A 24195-nucleotide genomic window follows, 5' to 3' on the forward strand; every position below is an offset into this window, starting at 1 on the left:
TTAAAAAAATAAATCCCTGCGGGGGGGGGGAATGAAAGGGAAGTCTTTAAAATCCCAGGATGTCAGGCGCTGGTCCCACGCTGTAAAAACAAACACGTTTAAAAAAAATTGATCCGACTTGTTTGGCCTGAGACTCGGCTAAAAACTGACATGGAAAGAAACGAGTCGGCCGCTAAGGGATCTGTTCCCGCTCCGAGTCCACTGAAAAAGTCGCTCAGATATGTTCACACAAGTTCCTTGGAGAGCAGAAATCTTTTTTTTTTTTTTTTTTTTTTTTAAAACGAGCGAAGCTGAGCGGCCGCTCAGTGTTTGTTGTTGGTCTCCTCCTGTCCCGACCCAGAGAGCCCGTTCTGTGGCTGGCTGGATCCAGATCCCAGGCCGTATAGCCGACCGCAGTACTTGGCGTCGTCGATGTGGTCTTCAAAGAAAAGCTGCAAAGACAAGAACAGCTTAAATTAAAAACAGGGCTGTGCTAAAGTTTTCAACTACCCTAATTCCTTTTTATTTTCCCTTTCAAAAAGTTCTGATATACAGATTCTGAGGGTTTTTCTCCCTGGACTTCAGCTGCTTTTCAACACAGTCCTTGAAAAATTAAGTTTTGCCAAGCATAACCAAAACTGAACATGTTACAAGTTTAATAAGCAGGTAAATAAATATGACAGAAATCAGAAAAACAAGCAGAGAAGCAGCAAAACCTTCAAAAGAGTCCTGAGACAAAGTGAATATTATTGAAAGTAACAGCAACTGGGGGTGGGGGGGGGGGTTCTACTTAAACTCCGATTTCAAAAAGGTACAAAATTGATATGATGCAATACTACTAATATGTGAGGCCATCCTAAAGTTTAAACATTTATTTGATAACTGCATTAACTGGTCAGAAACTCACAAATGAGACCAAACGAACACCCTTCAGTGTGGAAGTTGTTTCTGGGGTAAGAATACTACACGTTTCCACCATCTGTGAGGTGTGTGAAGGTAAATTTAGAGCAGCTTATTTACACAGCTGCTGAAGAAGAAACAATTGTTAGATAATAGGAATGCTGTAAAGAAAACAAAGGTTATCAGTTTTACTCTTTAGAGCTTTAAATGTTTGTTACAGGAAATGTTGGTAGCTTTTGGGGAATCTGATAATTGAGGTAAAGGTCCAATTACTCCAGGGAATTCAACCCGACACTCTTATTTACACAGTTGGTGAGGATAGTTGGGCTAATTTCTAGCTTGTTGAAAATGATAAAAATACTGTTTTACAGTATTTCTCCTTGCATCTGCTCCGAATACAAACAACAAAAATATTTTACACAAAACTCTGATCGTGCCATTAAACACAAAACAACTCGGAATCTCAGGGCAAATTATTCTATTTTTGACCCTTTTCATTACTGCTTAGCATTTTTTGCAAAAAAAAAAAAATACAATTTTAATGTCTGGTTTTGGTGAAACATCAAATGCCATTAAAAGGAAAAAATAACTTGTTAAATGAACATTAAAGACAGAAAAGGGTTGACTCATACTTTTTACCATATCTGATTCAAGCTTATCTACCTCATTAATACTCACTGTACAGAACAATTTCAAAAATTTATAAAATACAGAGGACTACTTCAGTTGCATAACTTCCAAGGTTGAGGCTCAGTTTACCTCTTTCATCCTGAAGAAAGCCATCCCTGTGAGCAGTGAGTCGGATCCGGCCTGATGCTGCCGTCCGATCCTCTTCAGCTCCAGCTGATCGGCTACTTCCTGCAGGCCTCCCTGCAGCACAAACACAGCAGGCGGGTCAATCCTGTCTCCTCCAGTGACCAAACTGGTTCAAATAAAAGATGTGGCTACATTTCAGCAAACCTTGAGACTTTTGCAGCTCTTCATCAGGTACTTGACGTCGTAGATTGCAGGAAAAAACAAGTTGAGGATCTGAAAGAAGTCGTGCTCCTCCTCGGGAAGCCGAGCATCAGTCAGAAGCTTCACCAGATAGCCAAAGTCATAACCGCTGAAAAATCAAAGATGGGAATGTTCATCACAATACTTACGAATCACAGGGGATACATCTGCTAGGTTTAAAAAAATTTTTAAAAACAGCCAACCTGTGGAAGGAGAGCCACTTGACGTTTTCACAAAGCACCAGGCCGGACGTCATGAGGAGCTCTGCAAAGTACAGCGTGTCGATTCCTTCTTCTTCGTGTTTTTTGAACTGGAGGCCGGAGTTCTGCAGCAGGTCGATGGAGTCCTGCGAATACATGTCTTCTCTGAGGAGAAGATCGACGTCACATTACACAAACAACACTAAATGTTCATCATCAAAAGATATTTTGTTCACCCTGAATCACCAGGGAAACGGTTTTAGACCTACGTGAGGTTGAATTTGAAGTTGAACTGCCACGTCGTCGTGCCCGGAGGATAAGTGCCGTCCTCGTTCATGAACGTGAGTCCGAGCTGGATGATCTTCAGGAGGTCCACGTTGCACCTCAGCAGCTGGTACTGGTAGTCCACCGTGCTGCGAAACTCTCCGATTGGCCGCACAACGACCCCAGGGAACTCTGTGTCCTGTGTGAGACGTAAACATCACTGATCTGTTAAAGTGACAAGAGTCAGCCACTTCGTCTAATCTCTCAAAGGAAAGGAAACAGGAGTAGTTCAGGTATGGTTTAGATTATTAACAGCTTAGGATGCATGTAAGTAAAATTTGTTTTGCTGAATCAACAGTCAAAACTCTCACCATGGCGACGTAGTTGTAGCTTTGGATAATCTGTCTGATCTTTTTCATCTCTTCTTCCACATTGCTCGCCCAGACTTCACAGATGATCTGACTGGAATCTGCAAGTGCAGCTGGCATGTTGGTGGGTGGGATGAGAAGCAAAACTCCCAGCAGTCCTGCGGCACTCAGTGGGAGGCAAAGAGCGAATCCGATACAGAAAAGAGGGACAATCCTGGAAGAAGAAGGAAAGGAAAATGTCAGCCAGTTTACCCCTTAATTAGCAGTGAACATGCACAAAAACCTGCAATACAAATTAAAACCTATCACATTCCAGTCTGTAAAAACACCCGAAAAACTCATCTTCTCTGATGCACCGGTATCAAGATTACAAACATATCCTTCAACGCACAAACGTGGAGATATAAAATAACGCCGTTTTATAACTATAACTGTTTCTATATTTGAAATAAACATAACGGGCTGGCATGCCCGATTCAAGAAATGGACAAAAAGGAGCAAAACATCAGACAAAGCTCACATTAAACCTCCAGAAAGCCTGTAGAACTGTAGTTTGAGCTACTTTAAGAAAAATCTAGCTCCTCTGTAGGGAATAATAACTTATTATTAATGCACAATAACTCTTTCCTTTAAAGCCTTTTACACTTTGACCCCATTTGCTACATGTGATCATTTTAGTTTTTTCATGCTTAATCATCATCAAAATGTAATCCCCAACATTTAGATTAAACAGGTAGATTAGCTGAGATAGAATATTAAGAATTTTTTCATCCCGTTGCCATGACAGCAGAAAGAGCAACCGTTAGCTTAGTTAGTTCAATTTCAACTAGAAAGCACCAAATACAAAGAAAAATGTTAACTACAAGGAGTATGCTTACACAACATTAATTAAATTCACTGTAAGCGACCAGTTTGAAACAAAAACAAACGACGCAACGACGGGGACACTAGCATTTAGCTTAGCATCGAAGCTAACCTTCGACTGGAAGCGGCACAAAAACAAAGCGGAAATAAGAAGCGCTTCCCTGTTCCACTCCTCCGCGTGTTGTACTCGAGCTTTATTTGCCGTAAGGATGACACACTGACGTTGGGAAAATTATTAAAATGTAATTTTACCTGCTGTTTTCTTCAATCAAAACCTGTCTGCCTGGTTGGTGATGATGTTTTCTTATTCGTTTTCTTTTCGCCTCTTCGTCTTCAAAACGCACAGCAGCACCACCTGCTGACAGGGAGTGATTGCGTGATGACGTGTATCTACTAGCCCCTCACGTACTCAATAGTTAAAATACGAGAACAAATCCAAGCCTTATTATACAGTAGCATACTGGTTTTTTTCTGATTTATTGTGATTGCTTGATATAATTGTTACCGTTTCTCATCTTTTCCCAGTGGCTACTGATATGTTTGTTCTTTTTAAAGAAAATGTTTTTTAAAATTACAAACAAAACTATAAAACACATACTGCTTCTGCATTTAACTATTTTAGTGATAAACCCAGTTTTAATATTTTTAAACCTGCATGTTGCTTTCATATATTGGACTGTATTTGAAACTGATAACGGCATTATGTTGTTTTATATTGTTTTCAGACATGACAGTCTAATTTCCTATCAGAAGCAAACATCTTGGCTGAAAGAAAATCATTCAAATTTTAAATCTGTCAGGGGTTTGAATATTTTTGGGCTTTAATGTATGTTGCTGGGATTATCTCACTTCATTTATTCCATATTGACAATATATCTGTTCAGTAAAGAAAAAAGAATCCATTGTCATTCCATTTACCTTTTTATTTAGTTGAGACTGAAGCAAGATAACACTTCTGATCTATTTCCACATAATATTTTTGAAAATAAAGAGTTCTTTGAGACCGTTTTGATCTGTGTGCTGTTAAAGTAGAAAGCACAAGGATGTTTATATTTCCTTTTTGTTTTCTTAGATCAGAGCTGGCGGATCCAAATATTCCAGGTCAGGACCTCAGTAAGTCAATTTACTGTACGGAACATGTAAAACAACAACAACAAAAAATAACACTGAGTGACAGAGAGCTGTTTATAAAAGTGTTGAGACATCGTGTCAGTCTTCTGATGGTGTCAGTTCCCAAAATAGCAGAGATCAGAGATCACTGCTCCGCCCGTCCAGCTCTCCTCTGGATGTGGGAAATCTCCAGTATCGGCATGAGGAGCTGGAAGGCATCCTGGATGTAAGACGCACTGTTGGAAGCCTGAGCAAGATAAAAATTGATTTAATTTTGTAAATGTCATAGAGTAAAAAAAAAAAAAAAAAAAATCAAAAACATGCAAACTTGAAATGTGGTGCACAAAATTATAAATGGAGTGATGGACCAAGAACACATCCATGCTGGACTTCAAAACAAAGCAATTTACAAAATGGCAGTAGTTCTTTCCCAGACTTCCACCCACCTTCCATCTCTTATTTAAGTAACTCAAAAGTGTGGACCGACTCACACCTGTCCAGTAAAGGACCACTGTCTCATGATTTGTGGTGCCAATCCCTATCGAATCTTTCAAGTCAACCTTTTTGCCACACAAACGCAAATACTGCTCTTAAAAACAATTCCATGTGTAAAATGCCTCTTTAGGACACCGGCCACATAATAAGGTGTGATTTGTATCACTAAACTGCTCACAGTGACTGTGTTTATTCATATTTTCAAATTTATTGATATTCTTATTGGAAAAAAAAACAATGGAGAAAAATAGTAAAAATAACAATGCTGACAATACAGACAGTTTTAGAATTTTTCTAAACACATAATTAATAGGAATTTATCATCACAATAAATCCAAATTTTATCACAAGAAATGTATCACAATAAATGATACAAGCTGAGGTACAAGCTGCTTTAATTCGATTCCTGTTCTTGATTCAATCAAACGTTAATGATTAAAGCTTATTGTAAAGTAAGTGTTTGTTAGAAAACATCAAATGAGCACAAACCTCGAGAAAGATTCCTGTAATCAGTGGGTTCAGGACATCTCCCTTCTCTTTAAACTGTAAAAAACACACCAACCAGAACTCTGAATATTACCTCAAAACTTTGTATTTATTCAGACTAAAAATATTAATTGCTGTGGTTCTGCGTGCAAAATTAAAATGAAACATGAATACTCGTCCTGCAGGCTAACAGTTGCCTTACCCCCGCTGTGGTCAGGCAGGAGGTGAACTTCTTGGAAAGCAGAGAGATTTCTTTACACAGGACGACAGTTAGTCTGAAAACAGACAGATTTAATGCAATTGGCTTCCCTCACCATGTCTGTGCATGTGGAAACTAGAAAATGTAACATGGCTTTACTGTGACAAGACGTTGGCGTCTGTGCTGCCGTTGGAGAACAGGATCATCTCGGCCAGTTTGTGGAAAAGCTCAATGGAGCGAGCAGTCAGCTCTGCGAGACTCCGGATGGCCGTAGCATGTACATCCTAAAGAATTTGACAAAATCTGTTTATACTTTCTAGGAATGACAAATTTCAACTTCCAGAAGCACACCAAACTCTAAAAATACTGTTCTGTTTTCCTCTTTTCAACTTATCCTTTGTTTGTGACTTCACAAACTGACGATGGACTGACCTCTGCAGAGTGCGTCCTCTCAGTCTCTTCACCGTCTTCCTGTGGTACGCTCATGTCGCTGATCGTGCTGCGGGCGTTCTGACAGGCCTGATAGATTACAGAGACGATGCCGTTATTGCTAACATTTAAAATACAATCATTGAACATAAGAAATGGAGCAACTGACAGACTGGAATTCCTCAAATCTGATAGCTGAGTTGAAAAGTTATTCCATTCCAAATGTAATGGTAGCAAAATGTATTTAAATTTGGATTGCTTTTGTAAAATTAGACTAAACATTACCCTTTATGACTGTGGCTGTTAGCAATTTGGACACTAATTGTTTGGAGGTCGGCCACATCTCGACAGCTCTTGACATTTAACATTGCACATTAATCCTCCAGCACTGGAATACATTTAGATCTGTCATAGCATAATTATTATAAGTAGCTAGCTACTCCAGAACCCTCCATCTAACTTCATAAAATCCAGACAGGAATCGGTCACAGACGTAATAAAGTCATACCTTAATGAGTTTGTTTTCTGTGGCAGAAACACTGAGACCATCAACGGCTGACGTTAAATCCTTCTCAAACTCTGTGCCATCTTCGTCTGGGATCAGATGAACAAAGACAGTTTAATCCTGGTGACTTTCATGCTGGTGCAGACGTGCTAACCCCCCAAAAAACTAAGTCTTACCTTTCTTGTCGTCGACCTCCTCGTCATCAAACTCCACCATGGAGAAAGATTCCTTGATTTGGTCCAGCTCCTCTCTGAGCTGGATCAGCTCGTCTCCAGACAGAGTCGTCAGCACAGACTTCACCTAAGTGAAACACACAGAACTAAGAATAAAAACCCAGGGCACCTTGTCCTTTGTAATTTGATGAGCAGAAACATCGAAGGTCTTTGCCAGTGTTGGACACTCTTCTGCTCATAGCAAATATCATTTTTGGTGTAACAGCTAAACATTTTTGCTAAGTTTGAAAACGTCTAGGTTCCCTTAAATTAAATGTCCAGAGAAATTCTAAAGCGCTAAATTTACTTGGTTGTTTTGTAAACTATCAGTTGAGTAAAGTTCAACATCCGTGTTGAAGTTTTGGTAATCGACTAAAGAATTCTTAAAACTGAGATCCAGTAAGAGGAGTGCTTAATGTGCGACTGTCACAGGATGATTGCCTTTTAAAACTTTGATAAAATGTCAAGACTTGATCAAATTAGACATAAAAGTAAAATATCTTGCATATTATCTTTAATTTCAATACAACCTTTTTTTTTTTAAAGCAATTAGGGAAGCTGTACCTTAGATTCGCTCTCTCTGGACAGGATCTCCAGGGCTTCTAGGTGTGACAAACCCTGGAATTCATCAAACAGCATCCCGTAGTGCGCCACCACCTTCTTCTCTGTATCTGATGACTCTTTCTTTGCCGTCTGCAGCTCCTCTCGCTCTTTAGCCTCCCGCAAAACCTGACAAAGAAGCAGAAGAGAAAATAAATTTGGATTTTTACTTTACCTTCCCCTATCAACTCATTTAGACTTTACCCACCTGAGACAGAGAGGCGTTCCTGTTCATCAGTCCTTTGGTCTTCTTAAAGCCAGGATCTCCTTCAGCTATCACATCCATCGTCTTCTTCCCAATGAACTCCAGAGCGTCCAGACCTCCTGTGATCACAGTCTTCCCCTATGGAGATGTTTACTTTATTTGAGATCATTTAGCTGGATAAAAAGTGACCAGGACCACATGCAGTAAAACATTTCCTCACTGTGGTCTGAACAACGCTGGTCAGAGACGAGAACATTCCCATCGCGCCTCCTGCTGGTGAGGATCCATCAGTTGCAGATTTTTCTGTCTCGCTGCTGCCTTCGCCTGCAGAAGAACAATCCAAAATTTGACGAAGAACATAAAATGTTTTGATTTATTCTATCTTTTCTTCAACTGATAAGTATGTCTCACCCTGATGTTTTTCCTCTTCCTCCACCTTGGCTGACAGTTCAGTCGGACTGGGAATTCCTAGAGATGTTTCTGCCTTTTCGATGACTTGAGTGAGCCCCTGGCCTGGACAAGCAGAAAATAACAAGAAGAATAAACACAAACAGGGTATGGCCGTAGGAACGGACATGGTAAGGAATGGAGTTGCTGTCTCCATTGCTAATCATAGAAAAAATAAACTAGAACCTTTCTTATTGCAAACATTTCATATATTTGGTCATATCTAAATAGTATCTGGATCTTACTTGGTCATCAAATTTGGCAACTATACCACAGGTGAAAGACAATATATATATATATATATATATATATATATATATATATATATATATATATATATATATATATATTTATATAAAAAAAACATATTAAGTTGTTCTCCTTTGTACTATTTGCGGCTTATTTGTTTTATATTTCTGCTATTTCTAGTCAAAGTCTTATGTTTTTGTCTCGTAAGTTTTCGACTAAATAATTGTCAAATACTTTCTAGGCCTATAAGTAGAATATATATTAATAATTTTAACATTTTTCCCTTTCCTTTTATTGTTAATTAGCTCAGTGTTAGGAAAATCGGGGGCTCGTCCGGGATCACAGACTGAAGACTAAACCAAACTAATAGAACTGAACAAAGTTGGCAAGTTTTTCCAGATTTCTTTTCTTCTTTTCCTCTTCACAGCCCCACTTTCAATGTCCCTTTTTAAGGAGGGTACAATGGCTTAGCCAAAATTGCAGGACATCATGTTGACAAGAAAGTATTTTATAAAGTTATTTCTAGTAAACAGATATCACAGACATTTTCTTCAGCAACTGTTGCAATTGTCTGTAAATTTTGAAAGAGAGAAGCCAAAGAAAAACAACAACAACAAAATCCAGACTGCTCTTAAGAGAGACAGCTTGGTGTTCTGGACACTCACCCACAGTGGTGACAGTAGCTGTTGCTGTGGACAGGATGGATTTACCCCAGCTGCCCCAGTATCCCCATCCACCTTGAGAGACAGTTGATTCACTTGGCGTCTGTGAGAGAAAAGGGAGGAAAATAAAATATGGAACAGAAATGCTTCAGGTTAATGCAACAATAAATAATTTTTTGACAATTCAAATAACCACAAAAATGTACAATTAGTTTAGTCCTGTTATGTGGTTAAAACTTGAACTTAGCTTCTGTGAAACATTTTGATTTTTATTAAACCTTTTAAAAGATGCAATAGATTTCTTGGATGCAACTATGTGGAATGCCATTGCATTTATTGGCTTCATGTATTCAAACTTGGCTTGCCAATAACATATTTGGCCACCTATTATATTTGCCCAATTCACAGCTACTATAATAGGCTATTTAATAAAAAAGAAGAAACCTGCACTATGTTTAATCACCATTAACAATAATTCTATAATGAAACAATTTGAGATTTTATTTGTGAATAAATAAATGATAATTTAGTGGCTGCCTTTGCTGGCTGCTGTTCCTCCTCTGCTTTTGGTGTTGGCCGGGTTTCCTCTGCAGGTTTGGTCTCTGGTCTCCTCCTGGCTTTCCTCGTTGGGGCTACATCAGTAGAGTTGTCTGGTATAGATGCTGAGGAGCTGCCTGCTGTTTCAGCTGGTGAGGGGTCTTGGATCCCAGGCGCTCCCTCTGTCCCATCGCTTTCTGAATGAGGTGTTTCGCTGTCTGACATCTTCTCAGACATCTCAGCACAACATGTCTGCAGAAAATAACCGACAGCATTAAGATTGAAGGATTTTTTTTTTAAATGTGCCATTTGGGGCTATGAACATTAACAGTCAGCCTAACAACAAAACTAAAGAAGCCTTTGACTGAAGGCTGCTGCTATATGACATGCTAACAGCTCAATTTCTGAGCAGCAGAGATGACACAATGACTTGTTGGGAATGGGAAGCACCGTTAATCCAAATAATTTGCTTTTCCGGCTTCTTTGTAAATCTTTTTTTCTGGCCTTAAGGCACAGACAGAGACGTTGGAGATATGATCGATGGAACAGATTGTTCAGCTCTTTGGTCCTGATCTACAGGTAATATTTGAGCTTTCGAGATGCTAATTAGTTGCTTCCACTTGTAAAAACCATACTTTGTTGCCACAGTTACGCACCATACACATGTATCTTTCATTTATGTGACCAGCTGTGTTGGACCAGAGACCAGACTAAAAGTAGCCGGACACCAGCATTGTTTGATATTCATGCTTTAGGATATTATGGACTTGAACCTCTGGTTTCCCCACAGACTCTGACAATTAGCACTGGGTGTTAATGTGGGTTTCAAATCTGCTATTACTGTTGATGTTGTCAAAGATTTATCACGTAAAAGGTTTCTGCTAAAACAGTAAATTGAACTAAACATTAACGTTTATCCTCAGCCAATTTAACAAGAGTCATGAAACCAACCAGAAATAAGACAAATCAGCGTTTTTACAATAAACGAACCTTTTCTGATCTCAGTCTTGATGCTAGTAGCTAACGTTTTCCTCCAATCTGCTTGTTGTTTCCTTCCCAAAAGTAATTAGAAGAATTTTCCGTTTTAATTACAGTTTAAAATTCCCAATCCAGGTCTTAAATTTATGTTAATTTTCCAGATTACAGAAATAATTCAGGTTTCTTGTTGTTCTCCAGAAAGATTAGCCACGTCACATTTTGTTTTCAAAGGTTAGGTCTGTCAGCAGCTGGGGGAGGAGGGACTTCCGTCTGCTGCCTTCAAAATAAAAGCAGGCCTGGAAAACGAACATTGTTCAAATTTGTTGGAACATTGTTCCAACAATGTGCTATTAATAAAATCCAATCAAATATTTTCACTTAACCAAATAACAATTGGTTAAGGTTAACAATATCACAATTGGTCTATGCATTTTTATAAAGGAAATGTTTTATTTATTTATTTATTTATTTATTTATTTTCTATCTTTTGTTTCGTTCTAAAGTGTTTCACAGGTAAATATTAGGCCACGCCCACTTAAGCACCTTTTCCAGGAAGTTGTTGGAGTATACAGTGTGTGATCGATTTCAGCACTAAAAGGGATATATCTATGAATTAAGTTTCTGTCTTTTGGTCTAAAATTAGCTTAAATCTGTTGAAGACACAGCGTGTAGTGACTTAGCAGCAGGTGAGTAGTTTACATGGCACATGATTTTTTGAAATTCCTTCATAGTCTGAGTAGAATCAGTTCTGATCTAATCTGAAGGATAGTGACTTTTTTTTCCCCACAGATCGTCTGTTTCTTGAACTATTAAAACCAAGATTTATTCAAATATAAATCAAATTTTTATATGTTTTTAAAAAGATTTAACATAGTTTTGTGAGTTTTAATATTCTGACATATTGCCATCTAACTTTTCTGAGGTATTCAATGTGCTAATTGTTTCATAAAGGGTCAGTTTAATATCCTTTAGTTACAATTAATTTGTGTAAGTGTAATAGAAAACCAATATCTTCCTAGAGACAATATAATGATTAATACCATTATACTTGAATTAGAAACATTGCTCAAAATGTAAATCTTTTTTATAAAAATATATAGTATACCATTCGAGTTAGATTAACTGAAATATGAATGTCAATAATCCCTGTATTCATCATAATATTATGTACTGTAATCTATTTAATGAAGAGGATAAGAAAAACGAAATCAGGTACATCTTAGTCATCCTGTAAAGACTAAACAGGTGCATATTTGATTTTAGTTTAAATTCAACATTAGTGCTATGATACCAAGAGTTTGTAATATTAAAATTTAATGTACAAAAAAAAGATACTGACAAAATAAAAAAGAAAAATGGGTCAGTAGCTGGGTGCTCTTGTGTCACAGCCACCAACTCTACCTGTTTTACAGGATTTTCTGGTCTAGATGTGATGTCAGCCCGAAACTTCACTCAACATGTTATCTAAGAAGCACTGCCTGTCACACACGCTCCTCCTGCTGCTTGGTTGCTGGACAGCAGATGGAGCTCACAATGACTCGGAAGCAGGGTCCGTCACAGAGCTGGCCCCAGTCGCCTCTAGCAGGTACATCTTGGCAAAGGAAGGGTCCAGCACGCTCATCGAGTGTAACGTGACTGAAGTTCAAGAGGACGTCCGGTGGTACAACTCTAAAGGACTTCTTCTTGGAGAAGAAGAAGGTAACAGGATTTTATTATGAACAGTTTTTATTTGATAATTTACTTTTAAGTTGTCAAGAAACATCTAATTATCAGTTCATGACTTCTCATTTCCCTCTCATATTCTCATAGCGCAATCCAAAGACTCATTTCTTTTAGCCACTCCAAAATGAAAAAGACAAAGGAACGTTCCCTTCAAAAAGGGAAGATTTGTTCATTTGTTCATGTGGAGCACAACAATGGGATTCACTTGTTGAGTTGGTTTCCAAATTCCCCCACATCTCAATCCAAATGATTATCTGTGGGTTCAGATGTACAAAAAAAAAACATTACATCTATGGAGGCCCCACCTTGTAACTAACAGAACTTACAGGTTGCCGGTGCCAAAGCTCTCCAGACGAAGTTTGTATATTCATGTGGAAATAAGAGCTCTTAAATTCCATTAATAATGGTCTTAAAAAGTCTTAAATTTGAGATGGGAAATTATGCAAAAACTCTGTACAGATTGCAGGTGTTTACTTGTCTTTTCTAATTTTAGGCGGGAAGTGGCAGATCCAGGAGAGGGGTGCCCTAAACATCAGTGTGGTGTCCTTTGAGGACCGTGGCCGCTACACCTGCGTAGCCTCAACAGGCATCGGCCTCACCAGAAACTACACGGTCATTCTGCGTGTGGCGTACACCAACAGTGGCCTGGGGCTGTACTTTGTCATTGTGTGCTTGGTGGCTTTCGCCATCACCATGGTCCTCAACGTGGCGCGCTTGTGCATGGTCAGCAGCCACCTCAAAGAGACAGAGAAGACCATCAACGAGTTCTTCCGCACCGAGGGCACCGAGAAGCTGCAGAAGGCATTTGACATTGCCAAAAGCATTCCCATAGTCACCTCGGCGAAGACGGTGGAGTTCGCCAAGGTCACGCAGTTTAAGACCATGGAGTTCGCCCGTCACATCGAGGAGTTGGCACACAGCATTCCTCTTCCGCCGCTCATTCTGAACTGCAGATCGTTTTCAGAGGAGAACATGAACCCAGAGAGCGATCCTGGAAAGAGGAGCAGGCAGGCCTTCGGCCCGCCGTGCCCTGACCAAATCGAAGAGGAAAAGGTGTGTGAGGCAATGCTGTCAAGTGAAAGACAAAGGAATGATGGGATGGGTGAAGACTTGAATGTGTCTCTGCATAAAGTAAAGGTTGACATTGAGGATGATGAGAGCAGCGCATGAACTCAGTGGGAATTCCAGCAAAGAACATTTTTACAGCCAGATAAATGAGGTTTTTGTCTTAGAAGATTGGCTTTCAACTTGAATGGAGCAATTTACGATTTATTTTTGATCTCATTCTTATTCCTGCAGCTCAAGTTCTCAAACATAAGCTAAAACTAACTTTAGACTTTTTTCCCTTGCTTTCAGACATTATTTAACTCACCATCAGATTTCCAATTTTTGGTTTATGTTTCTGCGATTTTAGATCATTTCACTCATTCAAGGTTCTTTTATTCCTTCGTTTCCTTCTTTGTTCCCTTTGACAGGCTGGTCAGCCTCCACTGAGAAAATATTGTCTGGTAAAATCATTATCTCTCCACTTCCATTGTTGTCACATCACTCATAGGTAATTGGTTTTATAGGACTTGACTGATATCACGCATGTATTGTTTGCCTGAAAAACATTTAATTGCAAAGCTTGAAATGAAGATTTTAAATAAAGCGGCAAACGTTTAAATATAAAAGGAAGATTCTTACACAGTAAGATGGAATATTTACCATGGAAAATGTCATATTTGGTCTGAAAATTAAATTAATTAAATTATCTGATTATATGAGAAGAAGACTTTAATTTTATAATGAGGTTGTTTTGTATGTGTTGTACAGGGGAAAATATGATTGTGTTTTTATTTTTGTTGTGCTTTGCATGCTTGGGGTTTGTTTTTCTTTTTTTCCCGTTAACAATCCAAACGCACTAGACTGAAGGTGCTTGTCTAGGGAGGCGGAGCGCACTAATTGGCCGCCGATACAGGTGTCAGCAGAGGCTGATTAAAGCCAAAATAAAAGGAGCCTGAATGGAAGGAGGGAGAGGAACAAACAACCTGTTTTCCGTAGGCTACAGAAACCGACACGCTGCGGAGCGAGGGGAAGACGGAATCTGCACGTCAGGCGCAGAAGATCGGGAGCTAGATAAACGGCCCAGTACAGAGGATTAGGGCAGAGGAGAACCTCTGCCCGCGCCTGTAAGTAGCGCTCTATTTTGATCAGAAAGTAGCCATTAGCAGGAAGTACGTCTTCCGGCGGAGTTTTGGTGCGGGGATGCTGGCGCTTTCCTGCTCTTTCTTTTAGCTGGATCGGGCGGAAGAGGGGCGTTGCACGCCGAAGAGTGGAGCGGTGCTGGAGCATCGTCCCGTCAGCTGGGGATTGGCGACGGAGTGCGCTGCAGACGGATTACCTCCACCAGAAGCAACCTAAGAAGCGGAGCCCAGCCTGTGGCCTCGGATTGGTGACTTTTAGATAATTACTGAGCCCTGGATTTTATTGAGGACAAGAGGGCGGTTTTATGGTGCCACTATTCGTGACTTTTATTATTATTTTTTGGTAATAAAATACCTTGCGCCTGGTCGCTTTGCCGTTTGGGTTTTTGAGTTGTTTGCTCTCCCTTGTACCAAGGACAGAGTGTGGGGCCATATTGGCTGTCAACATTATTTTGGCGCTGTGAGCAGGGTACAAGCAGGGAGCAACACTCTTCCCAAAAGTAAGAGCACAACATGATGATGCCAGTCTTCCCTGGTGCACCTTGGGTGCCCAAGTACAAAGGGATTGAAAGTGAACTAAAATATGAGGACTGGAAAGAACAAGTGCACGGACTTTTAAATGCTCAAGAATTAGTAGAGGCAAGAAAAGTGGACATTTTAATAGGGGCCTTAGCTGGGGAAGCGAAGCAACAGGTTAATGTTTTAGATGAGGGTGAGCGAGATCGGGTCCGTAAGATTTTTAATTATTTGGACTCATTGTATGGTGATAATACTCCGGTTGCTGTGTTAAGGTCACAATTTTTTGGTTGCATTCAGAAACCTGATGAATCTGTAAAGTCCTTTACTTTAAGGTTGAGAGAACTGTGCTGCAGGTTGAGGCAGCGCAGCCCTGATGATGCACCTACTGACGCAAACTTATTGGACCAGATGCTACTTGGCCTGCGTGAAGGTCCCCTGTCCCACACACTCAGAGCCTATGTGCGACACAACCCTGGAGAGGATTTTGTCGCTGTTCATCGAGAGGCATTGCAGCTTGAAGAGGAGCATAATGGCTCACAAAGACTACAGAGTATGTGTTTTGTAGTAAGTGAGCCAACACATAACCGATTGTTGTCCGACTCTAACTGGAAAGAAGATTTTAAAAAAGAAATAATGCATGACGTTAAAGAACAAATGAAAGATTTGGCAAAAGAAGTAATTAATGAGATCAGGCCTCTTTTACAACAAAGTCAGAGGGATGTTGCTGCTTCAGGGGTGTCAAGACTACCACAAAGACGGCCTGGGTACTCCCGGGGCTGGACCAGAGATGGACAACCTATCTGTAGGCAGTGTAAGCGGGCGGGCCATATTGCCAGGTTTTGCCAAGCACCTGATGGGGAACAGCCAGCTTTAAACTAGGTAACCCTACTGCCGAGGCCCAGGCAGTGGGGACGGGTTGTATAACAAATGGCCAAGGGGCCACAGCACCATTCATTGGTAAATGTCCTACCATAGAGTTATCTATGGGTGGAGTGAGAATGACAGCTTTGTTGGATACTGGTTCTCAAGTCACACTGGTCCAACAACAAGTAATGGACTCTTATTTTCCTCAAATGAAAAGTGACAGATCTTTGGTGTTCACGTTAAAAGCTGCAAATGGCCTCACCATCCCATATTCTGGATATGCTATTATGGATTTTGAGGTCGAAGGGTTTAAAATACCTGAAAAAGGTGTTGTGATTGTAAAAGATGACTGCTCCACCCACTCACTTATTGTGGGCATGAATGTTATTGGTGCTTGTTGGGACACTGTTTTTAAAAGTGGCACGTCAGCTTTCTCCCCTCAGAAGTGGAAGTCCTACCAGGTCTGGGAAGAGGCATTTACCATCTGCCAGAGGATTTCTGCTACTAAGATGGAAGGGGATTCCCTGGGGTACGTCCGACCTGCCTGTCGCCAAGGAATACAGGTACCCCCTAATTGTGAAACAATGATTTGGGGCCGTGCTCCTCAGAAGATGAGGTCCAGGAATGGGTTGGTGTTTATTGAGGCACTACCTGGATCAGAACAATGGGGGGTGGCAAGAACTTTGTCAGTGGTTGATCGGGGTCGGCTTCCTGTCAGAGTCTGCAACCCTCACCCATATCCAATAAAAATAGGGCCCTACGAGAAGTTGGGTCAACTGCATCAAGTGGAGGAGACTGAAATTCAGGGTACTGGCGACCTTAGTCTAACTGTGGGATCTGATGGGGTGGTCGAAGTTGGTGTAACAGAAGTTGTAGGGATGGAAGAAACAAACAGCTGTGAAGAGGTGAACAAACTCTTAACTTCTGTGGATTTACCCCCACAGCAGAAGGGGGAGCTCCAGGCCTTTCTGCAGAGGTGGAAAAAGGTGTTTTCTGTGGATGAAGAAGATGTTGGCAGAACAGACTTGGTCCAGCATAGCATACACACAGGTAACGCAGCACCTATTAAAGAGAGGCATCGACCTTTGCCTCCTTTAATGTACAAAGAGATGAAGACACTTCTGGCAGATATGCTGAATAAAGGAATTATCTGTGAGAGCAAGAGCCCATGGGCTGCACCTATCGTTCTGGTGAGGAAGAAAGATGGGAGCTTGCGATTTTGTGTAGACTACAGGAAGCTTAATGCGGTCACTCATAAGGATGCTTTTCCCCTTCCTAGGATCGAGGAGACCTTGACATCTTTAACAAAGGCTGAATGGTTTTCAACACTGGATCTGGCCAGCGGCTACTGGCAGGTGGAGATGGACCCTAAGGACCAAGAGAAGACTGCATTTACTACACCACTTGGACTCTTTGAGTTCGAACGCATGCCGTTTGGGCTCTGTAATGCCCCTGCCACGTTTCAGCGTTTGATGCAGCAATGCTTAAGTGGCGAACTTACAGACTCTGCCTTGGTCTATCTGGATGATATTATTATATACTCACCAGATTTTTCCTCTCATTTGCAACACCTTGAAAATGTTTTTCAGAGACTTTGTCAGCATGGCCTGAAACTTAGATTGGACAAATGCAAGTTGTTTCAAACTCAGGTAAAGTTCCTTGGCCACCTTGTTGACAAGAATGGGGTGAGACCTGATCCTGAAAAAATTAGTGCTGTCAAGAGTTACCCTGTTCCAAATACCATTCGCCAGGTCAGAGCTTTTCTGGGCCTGGCTGGGTACTATAGGAGGTTTGTTCCTGGTTTTGCCAAAATGGCTCGCCCCTTGAACTCTTTGTTGATTGGGATACCCGCTAATAAGAGGTCAGAAATGAAGATTACTTGGACAGCCGATTGTCAGGAAGCATTTGAACAGTTAAAAACTGCACTTACACAAGCCCCTGTTCTCGCCTATGCTGACTTCTCTCTACCATTTGTCCTTTATACTGACGCAAGTAAACATGGGTTGGGTGCTATCCTAGCCCAGGTGCAAAATGGGAGAGAACATGTGATTGCCTATGCTAGTCGGAGTTTGCATCCTGCTGAAAGGAACGATGCGAATTACAGCTCTTTCAAGCTGGAACTGTTAGCCTTAAAGTGGGCAATCACCGAAAAGTTTAAGGATTATCTGACAGGAGCCAAATTTACAGTCTTTACAGATAACAATCCAGTGGCACACCTTCAAACTGCCCACTTGGGGGCAACAGAACAACGTTGGGTAGCGCAGTTAGCCTCCTTCGATTTTATCGTGAAATATCGGGCAGGGAAGGAAAACGTTAATGCTGATGCCTTGTCCCGATTTCCTGTAGGCCTGTCATCAGAGGACCAATTTGCCTATGTAACCAATGTAGCAGTTTCTCCAAATCCTTCGGAGCCTGGACTACAGACACAGGATTGGAAGACTGCTCAAGAGTTAGATGTGGACTTGAAAGCTGTGCAAAGGTATGTGAGGCAGGGGACTTTACCAGAAGCACAAACTAGAAAGGACTTGCCAGCCAGTACACGCAAAATTCTGAAACAGTGGGGGAAACTCGTACTCCGGGATGGTGTTGTGTGTCGAAAAGTAACAGACTGTAAAACTAATGCAACTTTTTTTCAAGTTGTATGCCCCACAAGCAAGCGCAGGGAGGTGTGGGAGAAGTACCATCAAGCAACTGCCCATGCAGGAGGGGAGAGGACATTGTCCAGAATTCGTCAGTTCTTCTATTGGCCCAATATGGAGAAGGAGGTGCATCAGTTTCAGTTGGGCTGTGCTGCCTGTAGCTTGCAAAACAGGGCAGAGCCTAAGGCCCCACTGCACCCCATATCTGTGTCTTACCCCCTTGAGGTTATAGGCCTAGATTTTCTTTCTCTGGGTAGACCTACAGATAGGTACCAGAATATTTTGGTCATGACTGATTGGTTCACACGATATTCATGGGCTGTTCCAACAAAAGATCAAACTGCCCAGACAACAGTTCAGGTGCTATGGTCACATGTGATACAGACATTTGGTTGCCCAGCTAGATTTCATACAGATAGAGGGGCCAATTTTGAGTCTGCTTTACTGCAAGAGCTTTGTAAGTGCTATGGTATCACTAAAAGCAGGACCACTCCGTATCATCCCTCAGGGAACGGAAGTGTGGAGAGGATGAACCAAACTCTCTTGAATCTGTTGCGGTCCCTTGGATCAGAGAGACAACACAGGTGGCCAGAGTATCTACCTGAACTGTTGCAGGCTTATAACAACACTGTTCATGGCTCTACAGGTTATGCCCCTTCGTTTCTGATGTTTGGCAGACACTTGAGGCAGCCGGTGGATGTGGGCTTAGGAGTGGGACAACTCCAGTCTCAGCATGACATGGGAGGGTGGGTTAAAGACCATCATGCAAAGCTGTCCTTTGCTTATGAACTTGCTAAAAAGCACATGACAAAAGCTGCTTTTTATGGCAAGAAGCAATATGACAGGAAAGCGCAGGCCCTGCCTTTGGCACCTGGTGAGAGGGTGTGGGTGAGAGATAGAAATAGGAAAGGACAAGGTAAACTGCATCCAGGATGGAATGATGAACCACATGTTATTCTGGAGCAAGTAGGTGAAACAGGGGTGGTATACAAAGTGCAGCCAGAAAAGGGAGGCCGTGAAATGACCCTGCACCGCAATGCATTGAAACTTTGTATTGCTCCTTTAAAGGAGGAACCCCAGCTGGTGGCTAGTAAGGAGAGTGTGGTAGAGACTTGCATAAGTCCCCCATTTTTTGGTGTTATGTTTACCCCGTCAGCTCCTTTTCAGGAAGAGGTTTTAGGACCTCGGCGCTCTGCGAGAGCAAACCTAGGACAACCACCTGCTCGCTATAGAGCAGCAGATTAGTGACAGGGACTGTCATTGTAAAAGTGTGGGGGGATGTTGTACAGGGGAAAATATGATTGTGTTTTTATTTTTGTTGTGCTTTGCATGCTTGGGGTTTGTTTTTCTTTTTTTCCCGTTAACAATCCAAACGCACTAGACTGAAGGTGCTTGTCTAGGGAGGCGGAGCGCACTAATTGGCCGCCGATACAGGTGTCAGCAGAGGCTGATTAAAGCCAAAATAAAAGGAGCCTGAATGGAAGGAGGGAGAGGAACAAACAACCTGTTTTCCGTAGGCTACAGAAACCGACACGCTGCGGAGCGAGGGGAAGACGGAATCTGCACGTCAGGCGCAGAAGATCGGGAGCTAGATAAACGGCCCAGTACAGAGGATTAGGGCAGAGGAGAACCTCTGCCCGCGCCTGTAAGTAGCGCTCTATTTTGATCAGAAAGTAGCCATTAGCAGGAAGTACGTCTTCCGGCGGAGTTTTGGTGCGGGGATGCTGGCGCTTTCCTGCTCTTTCTTTTAGCTGGATCGGGCGGAAGAGGGGCGTTGCACGCCGAAGAGTGGAGCGGTGCTGGAGCATCGTCCCGTCAGCTGGGGATTGGCGACGGAGTGCGCTGCAGACGGATTACCTCCACCAGAAGCAACCTAAGAAGCGGAGCCCAGCCTGTGGCCTCGGATTGGTGACTTTTAGATAATTACTGAGCCCTGGATTTTATTGAGGACAAGAGGGCGGTTTTATGGTGCCACTATTCGTGACTTTTATTATTATTTTTTGGTAATAAAATACCTTGCGCCTGGTCGCTTTGCCGTTTGGGTTTTTGAGTTGTTTGCTCTCCCTTGTACCAAGGACAGAGTGTGGGGCCATATTGGCTGTCAACATATGCACACCGTGATGTGTGAAAGGCAAATTAGTTACTCATTAGATGCTAACCCAGCATGTTTGTCTCAACGGAAGTCGAAAACAAAGATTTGTAAAATGTATAAATGTGATAATGTTGATAAAAGCAATGTGATCAATCTGTGAACTGGAATTGAACTAAAAAGGTTTTAGTAATTATGAAACTGGTTTGCTTTTTCCTTTTTCTACTTCACATTGATGGAGAAGAGCTGAAAAAAAAAACTGAAATCAGTCTAATTAACAGCCTGATTACTGTAAAAGTGAGGAAGACATACTTAAAATTCGTATTATTTTGTGTTAGCTGTGGTTACATGGAAGGAGAATCATGCAGCTGTTATCAATTTGAATCATCACTGTTTCCAAGCGTCTGGTAAGTAGATGAAATAAGAGTTTTATCCATAATTAAAAACTTCAAGCTTAGAAGTTTAGCTGCTGCAAACAAGGCATTAGAATGTCCAATGCATATTGACACAAGCAGCTGAGCTTGCTCAATACTAACAGTGTTAATCTGGGTGAAGTAATGGGGGCAAAGTAACAAAGATATCCTGCAAAAGCAGATACTTTCAAAAATCTAGCAACAGCTTATTGCTGACCTATCAATAAGCTTCTTGCATTTTAGAGCAGCGTGCCACAAGGCTGAAGTGATAAGAAAGTGACTCAAAGATTAAAACCTTCCTAGACTTTTGGTCAGAAAACTCTTCCGATCTAAACCCCGCTGATAATCTGATCAGTTCTCCAAAGGCAGGTGCAGAAATAGAAGCCAAATAACTTGTAATTTACTCCATTAATGACATTAATGAGATCATAACGGCAAGAGGTCAGTCAGGAATCAGGATTTGGTCCAGAAGTTGATATCCTGAGTGAGGGATAAGGGTCAACACTAAAAATGTTGATGCTTTGCATAAATGTTATGTGTTATTCACTTGTCTTCACAGTAATAATAATGCTAAATATTTTAAAACTATAGTAATTAATAGTAATAAGGTCCGATCGGATGTATAAAGAAGCCACATGATGGCGCTGTTGGATAGCAGAATTTCATGTGAGCTGCGGCGCTCTAACACCCTGACACGTTTTTGAGTCACATTTCAGTTTAGTAGCAAGTGAAAGTATCAACTACTGTTCAAATCCTGGCTGCACTTGAATTCTTCGGTATTAAATATTCAAGCATTGCAAAATGAGAGATGCATTTACCAGTAAAACATTTCATGAAGCAATACATTTTAAATTTGATAAGAAATATAAAATTAGGAAATGAGCTGAAATGTCATGCAGGTTTTTAACTTTCAACTGTAAATGCAATAAAGTTGGAAGGTTCACAAAATAGTGTGGAAAACCTATTTTATGCCTGGGGCTTAAAAATATCCTAAACTATTTTATTGATAACATGTTTGCAAGATCTAATTAACACAATCAGAGGGATTTTGTCCATCAAGTAAACATGAACGTTGGCCTCATGCTATTTGATAATTAAAAACATGTTTTGCGAGGAAAACGTGAAATAAAAAAAACAAAGCAGAATATTTATGGGGTATGACTCCCTTCAGGCAAGGTAAGGTAAGTTTAGAGGAGTATTTTCATATTCCTTTGTATTTATTAGTGGAATGATGTTAGTCGTTTTCCTGAGTTGATGATTTTGTGTATTTGTTCAGCTTCTTTTGTGCTTGTTAGTCACCTTGCCTCAGTGTCCCTGGTTTGGTTCTATTTTTCTCCTTATTAGTCACACCTGGTTCTCATGCCACTCATCAATTCTCCAAGTAGTGATAAGCTTGTCAGTTTCCTTGTCAGATTCTCCTATTTTTCACCGTCAAGTATCCTCCATGCTAGCTTCTCTGTGCTCCAGTTGCTTTGCAGTTTCCAGTCAGTTGTTTTCTCAGGTCTCCTGTGCCAGAGCTTCAGTTGTTCTGTAAAGCTCAGGACACACGACACAACTTTCACAGTAAATCCCAGACGGAAGGACTAGGTCCTGGGTGTTTAGCTCCCATCCTCAAGGGCTGGTATAGATGTGTGTCTGCTCCAACACAACTCGCTGAAATGCTCCAAATATCCTCAGTGTGTCAAAGTTCTGCAGAGGTTCTGCTAATCAACCATTATCTGATTGATCTGAAATGACTAAACCTTGCAGAAGGTTTAGTCATGACACGAACAGACTGACACAAACAGACTGGTAACGTAGGCCCCTTAGTATGCTGAATACAGGTTATATAATATTTGCTAAAATACTAGCTATGTTGTTAGAAAAAGTGTTTCCTGCATTGGTTCATTTTGACCAAGAAGGGTTTGTAAATGTTCGCCATGCTGAAAATGATATGAGAAGATGATTTGAAATAATTAATGGAACCACATCTCTGCAACATCCAGTGATTTTATTGTCATTGGATGCTAAAAAAAGCATTTGACAGGCTTGAATGGACATATTTACTTTAAACACTACAAAGACATGGCTTTAGTCCAGTATGTATGCAGCACTTTGTTGTTAACCACGGGCTTTTGTTAAAATTGACAAAATTATGCTGAATATTCGAGCATTCTTATGAACCATTAAATTCATGCACCTAAAACTAAAGCCTTAAAAAATCTTAAATTATTTTTTTAAAAATTACATTGCAATAAATACATTTATCATGGGTCTTAAATTTTTTCATGGCAGAACAATTTAATCTTGAATTATTCTGTGTAGTTTTTCTTTTTCTTTTCAGTCAGGCTAAAGTTTGAGTCACCTGCAGACATCTTCACCACGTTTTGTGACTCCAGGTGTTTGAGGCTACTAGTAACTAGCTGCTAAATACCCATGACAGCTAGCCAGACTTTTTACATTCAACACGGATAAGTGCAAATTTATTGCCAATTTATTGTCTTTTGTACACTTCTGTTGCAATACAGATCTTACATTTCATACTGGTCTTGAAACTGTATTAAAAATCTTAAACTTGAGTTTGAGAAAGCTGCAGAAACTCTGTTATGTTTGGGTTGAAAAGATCTACATGACAAGATGTTCAGTTTCACCAATATTTGCTGCAAACCACACAAGAGGCATGATCATGTATAAATATGATTTTAAAATAAACCTGTTTGTAGAGGACATATTATCAACTTTGGCAAAAAGAAAAAAAACCCAGAGAGCTCAGTGGAACATTTTATTTGAACCTATAAATGTTTGTTTTATTTTTCACCCTCCTGAGTAATTTAGACTTTTGTGTTTTTACATCGTGAAAAAGAAAGTGTAAATAAAAAAAACTGAATGTAAGATAAATAGGTTCATATGTGAAAATATTTCATGTAGAATGTCTATTTGTTCATTTTGTTCATTTACCTTCTTCTTTCTTTCTTTCTTTTTTTTACTGTTTTCTCTTTAATGTTGTATAGATACAGATTTTAAAAAGTTGGCTCCCAGCCTTTATTTTTTGTTAGCTGTCGTCAAATTTGAGGTCAGGTCAGTGACTGGCTCCAGATT

At 40.6% G+C, this 24195-nt stretch overlaps 3 protein-coding genes across 3 annotated transcripts; 1 reads left to right on the forward strand and 2 right to left on the reverse strand.

Moving 5' to 3' along the window:
• Nucleotides 1-266: 266 nt before the first annotated feature.
• cnot8 (CCR4-NOT transcription complex subunit 8) lies at nt 267-3928 on the reverse strand. The gene is made up of 7 exons (XM_005800365.3): nt 3824-3928; nt 2711-2921; nt 2345-2538; nt 2079-2240; nt 1840-1984; nt 1639-1749; nt 267-431 (listed from the first exon to the last, which is right to left on the reverse strand). Exons 2-7 carry the CDS (start codon nt 2825-2827, stop codon nt 303-305), a joined length of 858 nt encoding a protein of 285 aa, XP_005800422.1. The 5' UTR covers nt 2828-2921; nt 3824-3928; the 3' UTR covers nt 267-302.
• Nucleotides 3929-4471: 543 nt separating this feature from the next.
• fam114a2 (family with sequence similarity 114 member A2) lies at nt 4472-10958 on the reverse strand. The gene is made up of 14 exons (XM_005800382.3): nt 10698-10958; nt 9708-9959; nt 9174-9273; nt 8224-8325; nt 8033-8136; nt 7816-7950; nt 7572-7736; nt 6972-7095; nt 6799-6884; nt 6294-6380; nt 6021-6145; nt 5865-5937; nt 5666-5719; nt 4472-4928 (listed from the first exon to the last, which is right to left on the reverse strand). The coding sequence occupies exons 2-14, from the start codon at nt 9942-9944 to the stop codon at nt 4827-4829; spliced, it is 1494 nt and encodes a 497-aa protein (XP_005800439.1). The 5' UTR covers nt 9945-9959; nt 10698-10958; the 3' UTR covers nt 4472-4826.
• Nucleotides 10959-11239: 281 nt separating this feature from the next.
• Nucleotides 11240-14170, forward strand: mfap3 (microfibril associated protein 3). Its single transcript, XM_005800381.2, has 3 exons — nt 11240-11371; nt 12098-12383; nt 12901-14170. Exons 2-3 carry the CDS (start codon nt 12143-12145, stop codon nt 13575-13577), a joined length of 918 nt encoding a protein of 305 aa, XP_005800438.1. The 5' UTR covers nt 11240-11371; nt 12098-12142; the 3' UTR covers nt 13578-14170.
• Nucleotides 14171-24195: the final 10025 nt, after the last annotated feature.

The sequence above is a fragment of the Xiphophorus maculatus genome, chromosome 11 (genome assembly GCF_002775205.1).
Source record: "Xiphophorus maculatus strain JP 163 A chromosome 11, X_maculatus-5.0-male, whole genome shotgun sequence".
Taxonomy (NCBI): Eukaryota; Metazoa; Chordata; class Actinopteri; order Cyprinodontiformes; family Poeciliidae; genus Xiphophorus; species Xiphophorus maculatus.

What these genes read in the sequence shown, in the direction of transcription:
- cnot8 (XM_005800365.3), bottom strand. Translation starts at nt 2,827, where the DNA reads ATGCCAGCTGCACTTGCAGATTCCAGTCAGATCATCTGTGAAGTCTGG. An exon ending in AAGTGGCTCTCCTTCCACAG is followed by an intron (nt 1,985 to 2,078) that starts GTTGGCTGTTTT and finishes TTGATTTTTCAG; the next exon opens with CGGTTATGACTTTGGCTATC. An exon ending in AGAGCTGCAAAAGTCTCAAG is followed by an intron (nt 1,750 to 1,839) that starts GTTTGCTGAAAT and finishes TTTGTGCTGCAG; the next exon opens with GGAGGCCTGCAGGAAGTAGC.
- fam114a2 (XM_005800382.3), bottom strand. Translation starts at nt 9,944, where the DNA reads ATGTCTGAGAAGATGTCAGACAGCGAAACACCTCATTCAGAAAGCGAT. An exon ending in AGAGGACGCACTCTGCAGAG is followed by an intron (nt 6,146 to 6,293) that starts GTCAGTCCATCG and finishes CAAATTCTTTAG; the next exon opens with GATGTACATGCTACGGCCAT. An exon ending in TTACAGGAATCTTTCTCGAG is followed by an intron (nt 4,929 to 5,665) that starts GTTTGTGCTCAT and finishes TATCTTGCTCAG; the next exon opens with GCTTCCAACAGTGCGTCTTA.
- mfap3 (XM_005800381.2), top strand. Translation starts at nt 12,143, where the DNA reads ATGTTATCTAAGAAGCACTGCCTGTCACACACGCTCCTCCTGCTGCTT. An exon ending in TCTTCTTGGAGAAGAAGAAG is followed by an intron (nt 12,384 to 12,900) that starts GTAACAGGATTT and finishes TTCTAATTTTAG; the next exon opens with GCGGGAAGTGGCAGATCCAG.